This window comes from Cottoperca gobio, chromosome 14 (genome assembly GCF_900634415.1).
Source record: "Cottoperca gobio chromosome 14, fCotGob3.1, whole genome shotgun sequence".
In the NCBI taxonomy this organism is placed as follows: domain Eukaryota; kingdom Metazoa; phylum Chordata; class Actinopteri; order Perciformes; family Bovichtidae; genus Cottoperca; species Cottoperca gobio.
In genome coordinates, this window is record NC_041368.1 from 24665576 (window position 1) to 24681004 (window position 15429).

Consider the following 15429-nt stretch of genomic DNA (forward strand, 5'->3'; position numbering starts at 1 on the left):
CACTGACGGGAACTAATGTTGTCACTGACAGGGAACTAATGTTGTCACTGACAGGGAACTAATGTTGTCACTGACAGGGAACTAATGTTGTCACTGACAGGGAACTAATGTTGTCACTGACAGGGAACTAATGTTGTCACTGACAGGGAACTAATGTTGTCACTGACAGGGAACTAATGTTGTCACTGACATGGAACTAATGTTGTCACTGACATGGAACTAATGTTGTCACTGACAGGGAACTAATGTTGTCACTGACATGGAACTAATGTTGTCACTGACAGGGAACTAATGTTGTCACTGACAGGGAACTCATTTCAAAATTGTCCTGGAAATAATTTCCCTATGGACAGGGAACTAATTTTACCCCTATAAGGAAACCAGTTCTACTTCCCCACTGACAGATAACTGATTATACTATTGACAGGGAACTAATTTCACCTCTGCAAAGGTATTAATTTTATCACTACCAGGAAACTAATTTTAAAGGTTTCGTAAGTACTTTACATTTTAATAACGTGTGTATGTTTTCAGCAGTGATGCGATGTCGTGCAGCGCCAGCTGTCACTGTCCTGAGGAGGCGTTTAACCCGGTCTGTGGTTCAGACGGCGTCGAGTTCACATCCCCCTGCCACGCTGGCTGTATGACAATAGAGACAGATGCCAACAACAAAGTCACAGTAAGAATTATTTGATCTCTTCACTGTGAAGCGTTCAGGCTGATACAACACTTACTAAAAATGATTGTTTATTGGAAAATTCTGATTCACTTTTAAACTTTAAATGCTCGAGTTTTGCAGAACCAGAGAATCAGTCAGCCTTTTACTGGTGGGTGAGAGTGTTTCCTGCTAAAGTCAATGACATGTTCTGCTTTAGCTCTCTCAGATATAGACTAAAGTCTATTCTCCCACAATCACAGACGGTTCTTTATCTGTTTTTTTAGTTTTCACCCCAACTTATTCTTCTTCCCTGAACATCTTCTTTCTGTGGAAGTGGCTTCCAGTGAGAACAGACATCTTTAATATGCAGAGAGAAACCACACAAACAAAGTGTTTTTACAAATGACTTCAACTGTAAAAGTTCACTTTCTGCCGTTCAGAGAGTGAAAGTGAAAAGTCTCTCAGTCAGTGTTGTTTTATTATTTTCATGTTGACAATAAGTCCACATTTTTGGACATGAAAATGAAATTAAAAGTTGGATTATAGACTTTAGATAATGAGGAAGTGATATCATGTCCAGATGTTTTTGATTGAATCGTTTATATTTAAAAGTAAACACTGTTTTTCAAAGAACAGGACTGGAATGTGCTGGTTTTACTTTCACTCTCTACCTCGTTATGTTCCCATGTGGCATTCCAGGAAACATAAAGAATTCTTAGTGGGGAGTTTGAGTAAATGAATGACACATCCGAGAATTTACTCCTCCCCCACAAGCTGTGACATAATCGTGTGACACAGAAGGAGGTCGTCACTTCAGAAACATCCACGTTTCTTTCCAGCAAAGGAAATTTATATTTATTTTCAGATGTCAAAATACTTTCTTCATTTTGTTGAAGCAACTGCACAACCGAGCTGAATTCTTTATCAAGCCCGGACAGGGAACTGAGTTCATTACAGACAGGGAACACGTATGTAAATGTATGTAAGGGAACTGATTTCATTATAGACAGGGAACTGATTTGACTGTAGACAGAGAGCACATTCACCCCTGTAAGGGAACTGATTTGGCACTTTTAAATGTCCTGATCTCTCCAGACGAACTGTTTATATTTGAATGACCACAGGCTCTGTGCTCTAGCGCGACCCTCAGGACACACTTTACATGTTTATCTGCACTGCTGGTGAGATAATGCAGATAAATCATCAAGATGCTGTTTGTTCACATTGTATCTGTAATGCCCGCCACAGCCTGCGGGGGGCGCTATCTCACCCCATGTGTCTGTCTGTAGAACTACACCGGTTGTCGGTGTTCCAGCGGTTTCGCCTCTCCTCACACCTGTGGCAGCGGATGCTCCAACCTTCTCCTCCCCTTCGTGGCTCTGCTCGGTGTCACCAGCTTTATCGCCTCCTTCTCTCAGACGCCGTCCTACATGATGATCCTCAGGTATAAAAGCATGAGAAGAAATATTACAAGATATGGTCTGAAGTTTGTATTACTGTGTCAAGACCAGTGGCGGCCGTGCATTTCCCACCTCGGCCTTCAGTGATGTCCTACACAGTCCTACCTGAATTATTCCCCCTCTTAATACCATCATTATGACTCCATGGCTCTAGAAACTATACATTTAGACAGAAACGCAGTATAACCGGGCGTTGCATCACCTTAACATAGTCAAGTACAACAGAGTTATATTAATATTTCCGAAGCATTTATAATCAATAAATCCAAATTTACAATTAAGAGTGTTAAACTACCAGCTTTAAGATCGCTAGGATACTGTCAACACTTAAAAATAAAAGGCGCTTTTAAGGGATTAGTCTACAAAGTTTTATTAAGTCCACTAAAAGTATGTGAGCTTTAACAAGTGTGTTCACTAAACAGCGCATTGTCGCACCTAAAGCAGTTTCATTTAAGAAACGTGACGATAAAGAATAAAGACACAAAAACTATTCACTGAAAATAAAAGAAAACAAACAAATAATGTGCATTTGTTCATGAGGATATCTTTGCGACAGTGGTGAAAGTGTATTCCTAGCCTTGAATGTCCACTTTGATAAAGGTTAAACCAAAACAATTCAACAAGTCTCCTTGAGTACTGTTACTGCACAGCTGCGCCAGTGCGCTACACACATCTCTACATCTCTTGCAGAAGCATCAAACATTTTATATATTTGTCAAAAAACAAAATGCTTGTTACCAAAACAACTGATTATTTGAACACATCCTCTTTTCTTTCCTCAAGAAGACTTCAATGACTCTGTTGTACAGTTCATCTGTGCATTTCAGTTCCACCAATAAGTCCTTTCCTATAGACACGGAGGCTCATGCTGAAAGCCGAGTCTGTCCAGCAGCATTTCTGCCATAAGTCTTAATTCGCTTTAAGGCCGAGAATGACCGCTCGGCAGAAGCAGTGCACACAGGGATAGACTCGCTAGCGTTGGAGTTGGCCTTTCTCTTCTAACGATGTCTAGCTTTTCTTGAAAAGTTTGTCTCGAAAATGTCTTGTAGAAATCTACACAAATTAGCTCGTTCAGTTTGCTAGCTCTGCATAGCTCTGCCTCTCAATAGTGCGTATCCAATCAAAAGACGTGGACGTGCTGACGTTATCGTACGCCTGCTAGCTGGCCCCGATGTCGACAACTCGACATCTGATTGGCTAACGCCACAGTTTTGTCTCCGTTCACTTTAAGCGACAGGCGCCCACACTGTTGCTTCTGAAGGCCTCAGGGCAGATCTCTTGGACCCTGGCAACACATCATGCTGAAATATGATTGGATAAAAGCTCTAACGTAAAGGCCAGACCTCCAAATCTCCACCTGAGGCTGGAAGCAGCGCAACCAAGAGGAAAGCTATGACATGAAGAGAATAGACTCTGGGGAATAATTTAATACATATTTGTGGAAAAAAATATATCAAAATTAAATGTATATTCTGATGATGTCTAGGCCAGCAGAGAAGGCCTTGCTGGCCCTGACGGCCCGCCACTGGTCAAGACCCTACGAGAAGCAGTGCAGCAGAGACTTTAAGCAAATACTAATTAAATGATCTTAACTTCTTTTCCAGTTAACAAACTTTTTTATTTTCTATTTCAGGATTCAGTCGAGTCATTTTATGGAAGATCCTGGAAGTTTTACAGTTTTTAAAAGTGTTCCGTACAAAATAAAAAACTCACTTTCCACTTCACCTAAATCACATATTTATTTCAGATGAAGAACAGCAGCTCTCTGTAATACAGATATTATTATATATAATATATTTATTTACTCTGTAAATAAACAAGATATAACGTCTGATTCAGGCCCAAACGTTTGTGTTGATATGCACATGTTCTTCTTTAAGCTTCAATAAAGTTAACATTACAATACAACTTATTCATGTATTGGGACATACCAAATATTTTATGTTCATATATAAACATATATATATATATATATATATATATATATATGTTTATATATACTAAATAGCGTGGTAGTGTGGGTACTGGAGCGCAGGGTTAGCTATGAGTTTATTTCCATCTGCTGTCCCTGAACCACAATCCTTTGCACAGGGGATATTTGAGCAACAGGGTCAAAGTTCAAGGTGCAATGTTGTGATGAAGTAGTTTGTCCCAAGTACTTACTTGGGCATTATGTACTAAAAGTTTTTAAAAGTGTGTGATTTGAAACGCAGCCAAAGTCTAAGTAACTCCCGGCAGACCTCCGTAAAGATGATCACTTAGTAAAAGTGTGCATGCACGCTTAAAATAAACACTTTGAATGTGCTGTTGACGCACAAAGTAGAATCGAGGAGCGGCTCACAGCTGCAAAACATTTAAATCAATTCCATGTGTAGGTCATCTGCTGGAAAACCTGACAGTACATGTATTTTGGATTATACGGAAATTATTAGCAGGGTCAGAAAGGAGAAGGTTTGTAGTTTAAGAGCAGAGGAGAGACTTTTATTTTCCAGGCCCCTGATCTTCAGCTGCTGGCTCACCTGTTCCCCATCACATAATCAGCCCCGAGTGTAAAGCAGCTGCCGGCTGTGAGGCGTTTAGATCCAACAGTAACTATGAGCTTCAAGGCTTAAAGACACAAAACCACCACACACACACACAGAACTACAAAGAGACACATAATGCTCCAGTGTAAACTGAACACTGAATTGTGTTTGCAGGACTGTGCCCACAGAGGACAAGTCTTTGGCAGTGGGAGTTCAGTACATGCTGTTCAGAGTGCTCGGTGAGTAACGTACTCCTCAGAACCTCATGAGGCCCATGAGCAAGTCCCAGAGCTGCTGCAGTCCTCATACTGTGTGTGTGTGTGTGTGTGTGTGTGTGTGTGTGTGTGTGTGTGTGTGCGTGTGCGCGTGTGTGTGTGTGTGTGTGTGTGTGTGTGTGCAGCGTTCATGCCCGGCCCGGTGTTGTACGGCACCGTTATCGACACCACCTGCATCCTGTGGGGCGAAAAGTGCGGCAAGCAGACTTCCTGCCAGTACTACGACCTGGAGCGCTTCAGACAGAGGCGAGTCACCTTCAGCTGTTTATTTCTTTACTTTATTTAGTGAAGCGAGACACGACAGGACAAACAAAAGGTTTTCTTTAAGAAGGAGATGAAGAGAAATAAAGACTAAAGGGAAATATTTATTTATTTTCACACTTTGTTTGGATTCACTTTTGAACTTCTGAACTTTTGAACCAGGAGATTTATATTAAGACTGTAGTTCAGAGAATATTTTAAAATATAAGAACAAATAACGTGAAAGTTGAATCATATGAACAAACATCAGATACAGTTTCTTAGGAGGAAGTTAAAGTAGAAGAAACCATTAGCCTTGTTCCCATAAACCATCGGAGAGAACTCCGCCAAGGCCATAAGAGAAAAGTATTGCATGTATCCACTCCAAAGTTAAATGGGTTTTTGTCCAAGAATTCAGCCTTTCACCAAGTTTCATAAAAATTGGGCTTGTAGTTTTTCTGTAATCAAAGACAAACAAACCGATAACATGACCTCCGTGGTGGAAGTATTAGCAGCTTGTTCTGGGGTTCTGTGGTTTTGACCCTGGAAAGTCCTGAAGTTAGCCTGGACACCAACACAACAAAGTCCTTGACCCCCCTTGTGTGTTTGTGTATGCAGGTTTCTGGGTCTGCAGGTGGTGTTTGTGTGCGGGGGGCTGCTCTGCTTCCTGCTGACGATCGTGGTCCTGCGCAGGAGGGCCGGACGGCAGGAGCCACAGCCGGAGAGCAAAGGAGGCTACGAGCTGGTGAACGCTTCGTCTAAAGAAGAGGGAGTGAAGGGCCTCAAGACCTGAAGCAACACAAGGGGAGGACGCAGGGAAAGAAAGACACAGAGACTGAACGACGAGGAAAGAGTTTGTAAAGATGGTCGTAAAGGAACGTGGATAACAAGGATCAGTCAGCCGGCACGATGAGGCTCAGACACTCGTATGTTTTACACCCACTACTATGCTAACGCAGGGATTACTTGTGTGTTTGTACATAAGCTGATTCATATATTGTGACAAATACGATGTATTCAAGCTGCCGCGTCCATTTTCTCTACATTCGTTCTTCCGGGATTTCAAGTTTTGAGCTTTTGCCGAAGCCTCGGCTGTTCTTTGTCCCTCTGTGCTGGATGCTAATCGAATGGCCTCCACAGCGGACAACGATCAAACCCTCCTGATATGAACACCATTCATCCTTTTCACAGAACAAGCTTTGCTGCCCTGGTTATACCTGCAGAGCGGACATTTGTCGATCCCTTCTGGCAGTTAGAATCATTACAAAACACTGACGTACTTTTACAAGCTCCGAAAACGATATAGAAAATGTCCAAATATAAGAAACATATTGATGACTATCTCGCCTGAACAAATATTAAACCTTAATAACAGTTTTTTTAAGCTTCATATATAAAGTAATCTTATTTTGCCTGTAAAACGGAAGTAAAATGACAAAATGACACAACATGTTGGCGCCCTGCTTCAGGCAAAGAATGAGGTCAACACATGACCTCCACTTTAAAATGAATCCTGTAATGGCCACTAGATGCTGCTCAAAGGGAACTCTGACTGCATTGAAGTGAATGGGAAAAATCAAGAGTTGTTGGTCGTTCCGCTTCTTTGGTCCAGTCTGAAATATCTCGACAACTATTGTTGATAGATTTCCATGAAACTTATTTTTCAGACTTTTGAGGTTCCCAGAGGAAGAATTCTATTGACTTTGGTGACGTTCCTCTGACGTTTCCTTTTCCCGCCAATTAAATTGTCCAAGACTATCACTATATTTTTTGCCAATTTATAAAAGAAATTGCGTACCAAATGACTTCACAAACCAGGGGTGTTTTCTTTTCCTGCAATTCATTTGCACGTCAACATTTTCATGAATTATTTCACACAGAATGTAAATATTACGCAATGAAAAAGTACCGTCATTGTTTTCAGTTGCAAGGTCGATTTTTCTGAGCTTCGCACGCTAATAAATGCACCAACCAATCACGTTGTTTATAAAACAACAACACGGTGGCTCCTTAGTCCGAACCAAGACTGCAAACTTTATTAGTCCTTTTAACCTTGACAAATGGAGCGTATACCAGATCCACTCCTTCCTTCTTACCTTTCACAATAAAAGCCCTAGACATTTAATATTAGCAGCCAAGTATTTCACAGGTTTGTGTTGTATATTCGTGCCCCCGGTTTGTTGCCTCTGATGGGGAACACGGGAAAGATTATAGCTGCTATTGCTATTTTCAGGTCAGCATTTAGCTTGAAGCTAATTTGAGATGGATGGTAATCAGAAAGACGAGTGAGAGAATTAAAATACTGTGAACTGACAATGCAACACAACATACATTAAATATGAGTTAAATTACATTCAGTTACAGACTCACTGATATGAAACGTCCACATTTAGTTGTTTTTTTATAAATTGGAGCTTTCAGAACAGTTTTGTTGTGTTATCGTAGAGTTTTGTCATTTTGTACATATATTAAACTTTGTCTTTTACTATGAAAATCACAACCATATATATTTTTTTAAGCAAATAAAATGTATAAAGATTCCTTGTAGATCACTGATCTACTAATAATTAATCATCTATATTTAGATATATATTGTTTTTGTATCCTGATGAATCTTTTAACACAAATCACAAAATCCAACGTGTCGTGAGCTTCGATGCTTCTGAGAAACAAAGAACCGTGACGTGTTTCTCGTTACGTTGTTTTGTTTCTTTAATCAAATTAACATTTGGAGTTAATTTCTTAAATGTCTGTTTTTGTCCCTTTGTTTGTAAATTATCCATTGTTTGTTGTTGTTCTAAAAGGCCGGTGAACTGTACGCTCAGAAGTTTCAATAGATATGTTTCCAAAAATAATAAAAATAAAAGTTATTGTTGAATTGTTTTGGTACTTCGGAGCTCAAAGTGTTGGTTATTAAACATTTATTTGTCTTTATAAAGAATAAACCGTGTGTGACAAAGAAGCGTATTTAAAATGTGGAGCAGCTTGTGGAAGACTCCGGGGCTGTGTAATGAGTGTGCGGGTAGGTAGACATGCAGGTAGAAAGGTAGACAGGTAGGTAGACAGGTAGGCAGGGAGGTAGGCAGACAGGTAGGTAGACAGGTAGGTAGACAGGTAGACAGGTAGGTAGACAGGTAGGTAGATAAGTAGGTAGACAGGCAGACAGACAGGCAGACAGGTAGGTAGACAGGAAGGTAGACAGGCAGGTAGACATGCAGGTAGGATGGTAGACATGCAGGTAGGTAGGTAGACACACAGAAAGGTAGGTAGACAGGCAGGTAGACATGCAGGTAGGTAGACAGGCAAGTAGACAGGCAGGAAGGTAGACAGGCAGACAGGTAGGTAGACAGGCAGGCAGGTAGGTAGACAGCCAGACAGGTAGGTAGACAGAAAGACAGGTAGGCAGGAAGGTAGACAGGCAGGTAGACGGCAGGAAGGTAGAAAGGCAGGTAGGAAGGTAGACAGGCAGACAGGTAGGTAGACAGGCAGGTAGACATGCAGGTAGGATGGTAGACATGCAGGTAGGTAGGTAGACACACAGAAAGGTAGGTAGACAGGCAGGTAGACATGCAGGTAGGTAGGTAGACATGCAGGTAGGAAGGTAGACAGGCAGGTAAACAGGCAGGAAGGTAGACAGGCAGGTAGACATGCAGGTAGGTCTGTTGGGTTCTGACGAATTGCTTCGCTGGTTTCCGATTCTCTTCAGATCTCTTTTGTCCAAACACAACAAGATGATTTCATATCTATAATCTCGCAGTGTTTACGTAAAACATTCCAGATCTCAGCACACAAAGATAAGTCCAGACAGCAGCTTCAGCTTGTTGCTCAGACATTAACAGTTTCCTGCCGCAGGCTGAGACTGTGAGCAGACGCAGAGACGACAGAAGATCAAAATCATATTTTACTGAAACACGTTTATCTGCCAGAACACACACATTAATGTAACACACACATTAATGTAACAGGAACATGTAACACACATTAATGTAACACACACATTAATGTAACAGGAACATGTAACACACATTAATGTAACTGGAACATGTAACACACACATTAATGCAGGACAGTGAAGTCATAAAGAACCAGAAGAAGCTTGTTAGAAATAATGAATTACGAAGACAAACATCAAAAAGTTCAGCATTATGCAAACTTTATTTATAACGCACCTTTCTAACAGATTAAATGCACTTAATATGATGTGATGTTTCTGCCTCATCATCCTACAGACACTTTATCATCTTTATAAATAATGTGTTGTACAGACAGGAAACTGTTTTTCAGTCTAAAAGTCCATTTCGTCATAAAGACATGAGGCTGCCGAAAGAAGAGGAAGTGAGTGTTATCCTCCGGATGATCTATCTATTTATCTATCTATAGATAAATAACACCATACAGACAGGGGAGGGGTGAACACAAGGATCAGGAACTCAGGAATACTCAGGCTCTAAGCACTGGAAAATAAGGAGACTGGCGTAAAAGCACAGTGAACTAAAAAGTACAAAACAGGGAGCGTCAAAACAAGGTACACGAGTCGAACTCGGAACAAACGAGAACCAACGGAGCAAACAGAAAACGGTACGATACCGGGATCAGACAGACGGGCAAAAAGGCAAAAGGCAGGAAAATCGCGTTGCAGAATCTGGGGAGGAAGTCCATGGGGTTTAGTCCACTTTGTACGAGGCCAGATGCGGAGTGAAGGGAGTGAGGAGACTTTATGCTGTGAACACAGGTGTTGGCAATCAGTATTCCGGTGATTGTGGATGCAGTGCAGGTGAGTGAGTGGAGACAGAGGGGGGCGTGGCAGGTGCGAGTTCAGGCACAGACGTGACATTACCCCCCCCTCCAGGGACCGCTCCAGCGGGCCGAGGGTCCCGACGTCGGAGTCGTCGTCTCGGCCTACCACGACCTCGGGGTGCTGGGAGGTGCGGGTGGTCTCGATGGAAGACCTCGAGGAGGGCCGGGTCCAAGATGTCGTCACGAAGGACCCAGGCTCTCTCCTCAGGACCGTAGCCCTCCCAATCGATGAGGTATTCAAGGCGGCCTCGATGACGTCGTGACGCCAGAATCTCCCTTATGGCGTAGACGGGACCCTCTTCCAGCAGGAGCGGCAGGGGGGGTTCGTTCACGCCAGGCTCTGAGGGAGAAGAGGGAGAAGTGATTGGAGGGTGATACGGTTTCAGGAGAGACACATGAAATACTGGGTGTATATGGTAGTGAGGTGGCAACTGGAGCTTAAAGGCGACCGCATTTATTTGCTTGATAATGGGAAAGGGACCAATGAAGCGAGGACTTAACTTGCGAGAGGGTAGTCGCATCCTGATGTCCCTGGTGGAGAGCCAAACTTTCTGCCCGACGGAGAAGGCGGGGTTAGGTCCCCGTCGGACATCAGCCTGGCGTTGGTGGCGTCGGACTGCCCTCTGCAGGTGGTGATGTGCCTCGTTCCAGACCCTCTCACTCTGCTGGTACCAGTGGTTAACAGCGGGGACTGTGGAAGGTTCGCACGTCCAGGGAAACAGTGGTGGTTGGTAACCGAGTACGCACTGGAAAGGGGTGAGCCCCGTAGTGGCCTGACGGAGGGAATTCTGTGCGTACTCGGCCCAAGGGAGAAACTGGCTCCAGCTGTGCTGATGGTTGTGGCAGAAGGTTTGTAGATACCGGCTGACCTCTTGCACTTTCCTCTCAGTCTGCCCATTGGTCTGTGGATGGTAACCAGACGTCAGGCTCACACCTAGGCGCGAGAAAAAGGCTCTCCAGAACCGGGAAATGAATTGTGGTCCACGGTCCGAGACCACGTCCTCTGGTAGACCGAAATGGCGGAAGACATGGTCAAACAGGGCGGAGGCAGAGTCGGCGGCTGTGGGAATACGTTTTAAAGGGATGAGTTTACAGGATTTTGAAAAACGATCTACTATAATGAAAATGCAGGTGAACCCATGTGATGGAGGCAGGTCTGTGACGAAGTCTACGCCTAGATGTGACCATGGTCTCTGGGGAATGGGCAGAGGTTGTAATTTGCCGGCTGGTAACTGACGAGGAGTCTTCGCCATGGCGCATGCCGCGCATCCGGCTACGAACCTTCTGACCATCTTAGCCATGCCTGGCCACCAGAAGCGTTCCTGCAGGAGTGAAAGGGTTTGATTGGCCCCAGGGTGACCTGTGCCCAGTGAGCTGTGAGTAGACTCCATTACCTGATCTCGCAGAGTGGCTGGGATGTATGTCTTATTGGCTGGGGTGCCCGGCGGAGCTGGATCATCGACTTGGGCTTGAGTGATGCGTTCGTCCAGGGCCCATATGATCGGGGCAGCGATCAGGCGAGATGGTAAGATGCCCTCCGGCTCTTCGACACACTCCGGCGCGTCATGGATGCGAGAGAGAGCGTCCGCCTGGATGTTCTTGGGTCCTGGACGGTACGTGAGGGTAAAATCAAATCGGGTGAAGAAGAGGGCCCACCTGGCTTGTCGGGGGTTCAGACGACGTGCCTGACGTATGTACTCTAAGTTCTTATGATCTGTGAGCACGACGAAAGGATGACGCGCCCCCTCTAGCCAGTGTCGCCACTCCTCTAACGCTAGTTTTACTGCCAGGAGCTCTCGATTCCCAATATCGTAATTTAGCTCCGCCGGGGTGAACTTTGAGAAAAAGGCGCATGGATGGCGACGAGGTGGAACGCCCGAGCGCTGAGACAGCACCGCACCCACTCCCGTGCTGGAGGCGTCTACTTCCACTAGAAACGGAATGCTGGGGTTAGGCAGGGCGAGAATGGGTGCGGACATGAAGGTTCTCTTCAGCAGGGCGAATGCGGCGGCTGCCTCAGGGTTCCATAACAGGGACTTCGGCTTACCTCGGAGAAGTGTGGTCAGGGGAGCAGTAATCTGGCTGTAGCCCTTTAGGAACCGGCGATAGAAGTTGGCGAATCCCAAGAATCGTTAGCTCTTTTACCGTCTTAGGTGGGGTCCAGGTGTTGACCTCCACTTTCCCCTCGTCCATACTGATTCCGGAGGCAGTGACGTTGTACCCTAGGAAAGACATGTGATCAGAGTGGAAGGAGCACTTCTCAGCCTTGGCAAAGAGGTGGTGTTCACGGAGCTTGTGAAGAACGAGGGACACATGATGGGAATGTTCGGTCTCGTTCCGAGAGTAGACCAGGATGTCATCAAGGTACACTATCACAAACCGATGCAAATACTCCCGGAACACCTCGTTCATAAAACCCTGGAACACAGAAGGGGCGTTGGCCAACCTGAAGGGCATGACGCAATACTCGTAGTGGCCACTAGGGGTGATGAAGGCCGTCTTCCACTCGTCCCCCTCACGTATCCGGATCAGATTGTATGCACTCCGGAGGTCGAGCTTCGTGAACATCTGTGCTCCTTGCAGTTGTTCCAGAGCCGATGGAACGAGGGGAAGAGGGTAACGATTCTTGATGGTGATCTTATTTGAACCACGGTAATCAATGCAGGGCCGAAGTCCACCGTCCTTCTTCTTCACGAAGAAAAAACTAGAAGCAGCCGGAGAGGTGGAGTGACGAATGTAGCCCTGCTGAAGAGCCTCAGTCACGTACTCCTCCATGGCCTTCAGCTCAGGCAAAGCGAGGGGGTAGATTCTCCCACGAGGCACAGGCTCACCGGGCAGCAGGTCAATGCAGCAGTCCCCTGGTCGGTGTGGGGGGAGGTGTGCTGCGCGCTGCGGGCAGAAGACATCTTTAAACTGGGAGTAGCGAGGAGGAATGTCAAGGCTGACCTGGTCGACGAGACTCTCGATGGAGGTGGCGTGCAGGCCAATACGTGCAGGAACAGGTGCGTAGCGTGAGGAATGGCGGCGTGCAGCAGTGCGGCGTGGAGTGACAGCAGGCAGGCACCGGCCGAAGCATCTCGGACCCCACCGAGTCACCTCTCCCGTCTCCCAGCACAGCGATGGAGAATGCAGGATCAGCCAGGGTCGCCCGAGGATGACGTCAGCAGTTGACCCCTCCAGTAAGAGAAATTGTATCTGCTCCCTGTGGAAAAGGCCGACTTCGAGCAGGACTGGAGAGGAGAGGTGCCGTACTTGCTTAGTGAGGGGGCGACCAGTGATGGTGTGGACAGAGAACGAAGTGGGGCTCGAGGACTTAGGTAGACCTATCTGCTGGCAGAGAGCCCCGGAGATGAAGTTGCCGGCGGACCCAGAGTCGATGAGAGCCTTGGCTGGAAAGGAACCAGAGGGAGTAGTCAGGGTTACCGGGACCAACAGAGGTTTACAGACAAAGACATCTTCTTGAAACGCACTCACCCGGGCTTGTGGGGGTCGTAGAGGACATGTCACCACGACATGTCCTCGCGCTCCGCAGTAAAGGCATAAGCCCTGAGTGATGCGGCGGCTTCTCTCCTCAGGGGTGAGTCTCAGGGAGTCCACGCTCATGGGCTCGGGCTCCTCTCCCTGGTAGGCGGGGTACCGGGCTGGCGCAGGGAACTGGGCGGTGGGCAGCGCTCGGGACTGGACAGTATGCAGTGGCTGGTCTTGTAGGCAATGTTCACGGTGGTTGGCGACCCGAATGGCGAGCTGGATGAAAAGTTCCAGCCCGACCGAGTCGTCATAACCGGAGAGATGGAGTCGGAGGGTTGGCTCTAATCCTTGCCTGAAGACGGTCAACAGGGCCGCCTCGTTCCAGCCACTTTCGGCCCCCAGCGTGCGGAACTGCAGGGTATACTCCAAAATCGGCGTACGGCCTTGACGAAGTCGGAGAAGGCGCACCTGCGTCGAAGTATCGCCTGGTGGTGCGTCGAAGACCTCCTTGAAGTGCTGCACAAAAGCAGCATAGGAAGCAGTGATGGGCCCGCTCTGCTGCCACACGGACTCTGCCCACTGGAGTGCTCTACCCTGGAGTAGAGAGACGACGAACGCCACCTTCGATCTCTCGGTGGGGTAGCGATTGGGTGCCATCTCCAGGATGAGGTCACATTGGAACAGGAATCCGCGGCACGCAGATGAGGAGGTCCCGGTGAACGGAGGCGGTCGCACGGCTCGGTCGGTGTGGGCGACCGGGGCAGGAGCAGGCGCTGGAGCGGGCATGGTGTTGACTGCGGCGAGGAGACCTCGACGCATCTCCTCGACGAGACCCTGGAACGGGTCTCCCGTGGCGGTGGGAGCGGGGGTGACAGAGGAAGCGGAGGTGGCTCCGCTGGCTGAATCCATCGTTTTGTAGATCTGGCCTTCTGTCACGGACGTCAGGACTCAGAGATGGAATTGACAATAGTTTTAGGCTCAGCCAGCGAGCAGATGGAAACACCATACAGACAGGGGAGGGGTGAACACAAGGATCAGGAACTCAGGAATACTCAGGCTCTAAGCACTGGAAAATAAGGAGACTGGCGTAAAAGCACAGTGAACTAAAAAGTACAAAACAGGGAGCGTCAAAACAAGGTACACGAGTCGAACTCGGAACAAACGAGAACCAACGGAGCAAACAGAAAACGGTACCGGGATCAGACAGACGGGCAAAAAGGCAAAAGGCAGGAAAATCGCGTTGCAGAATCTGGGGAGGAAGTCCATGGGGTTTAGTCCACTTTGTACGAGGCCAGATGCGGAGTGAAGGGAGTGAGGAGACTTTATGCTGTGAACACAGGTGCTGGCAATCAGTATTCCGGTGATTGTGGATGCAGTGCAGGTGAGTGAGTGGAGACAGAGGGGGGCGTGGCAGGTGCGAGTTCAGGCACAGACGTGACAATATGTGTGTATATATATATATATATATATATATATACACATATATATATATATATATATATATATATATATATATATATATATATATGTGTATATATATGTATATATATATACACATATATATATAGACATATATATATATATATATATATATATATATATATATATATATATATATATATATATATATATGTGTATATATAACAATAATCTTTAGTGTTGAATCTCTAATCTCTAATCTGATTAATGAAAAAGATTAAAATGTAAAATCAAATCAAAAGTTAAGGTAAGTTTACTTCGAGGTGCGCTGGATGTTGTCATGTGTTTGTCTCCCCCTGGTGAACACCGAGGTGCGCTGGATGTTGTCATGTGTTTGTCTCCCCCTGGTGAACACCGAGGTGCGCTGGATGGGTTAAAAGCAGAGAACACGTGTCACTGTGTGCTCTGCATGTGTGACCATTAAAAACAGGGTTTCATCCCTTCGATTCTATTCTATATAATATAAACTAAGTTTATCTGACCACCTTCTAAAATAAAAGTCAATTAGTTGATTAATAGTTGAGAAT

At 45.8% G+C, this 15429-nt stretch overlaps 1 protein-coding gene across 3 annotated transcripts in view; it reads left to right on the plus strand.

Annotated features, from left to right (window-relative positions):
* The window catches only part of slco2b1 (solute carrier organic anion transporter family, member 2B1), a 34415-nt gene extending 26368 nt beyond the window's left edge, over positions 1-8047 (plus strand). The window contains exons 11-15 of one of the 3 annotated variants that reach the window (XM_029447588.1): positions 535-679; positions 1948-2102; positions 4818-4882; positions 5044-5164; positions 5777-8047. In XM_029447588.1, the coding sequence (XP_029303448.1) occupies positions 535-679; positions 1948-2102; positions 4818-4882; positions 5044-5164; positions 5777-5951 (661 nt within the window). In that variant the 3' untranslated portion in view covers positions 5952-8047. Of the gene's footprint in view, positions 1-534; positions 680-1947; positions 2103-3751; positions 4883-5043; positions 5165-5776 lie in introns of those variants that run through there. The other 2 variants (XM_029447589.1, XR_003833404.1) reach the window with 2 other exon arrangements.
* Positions 8048-15429: the final 7382 nt, after the last annotated feature.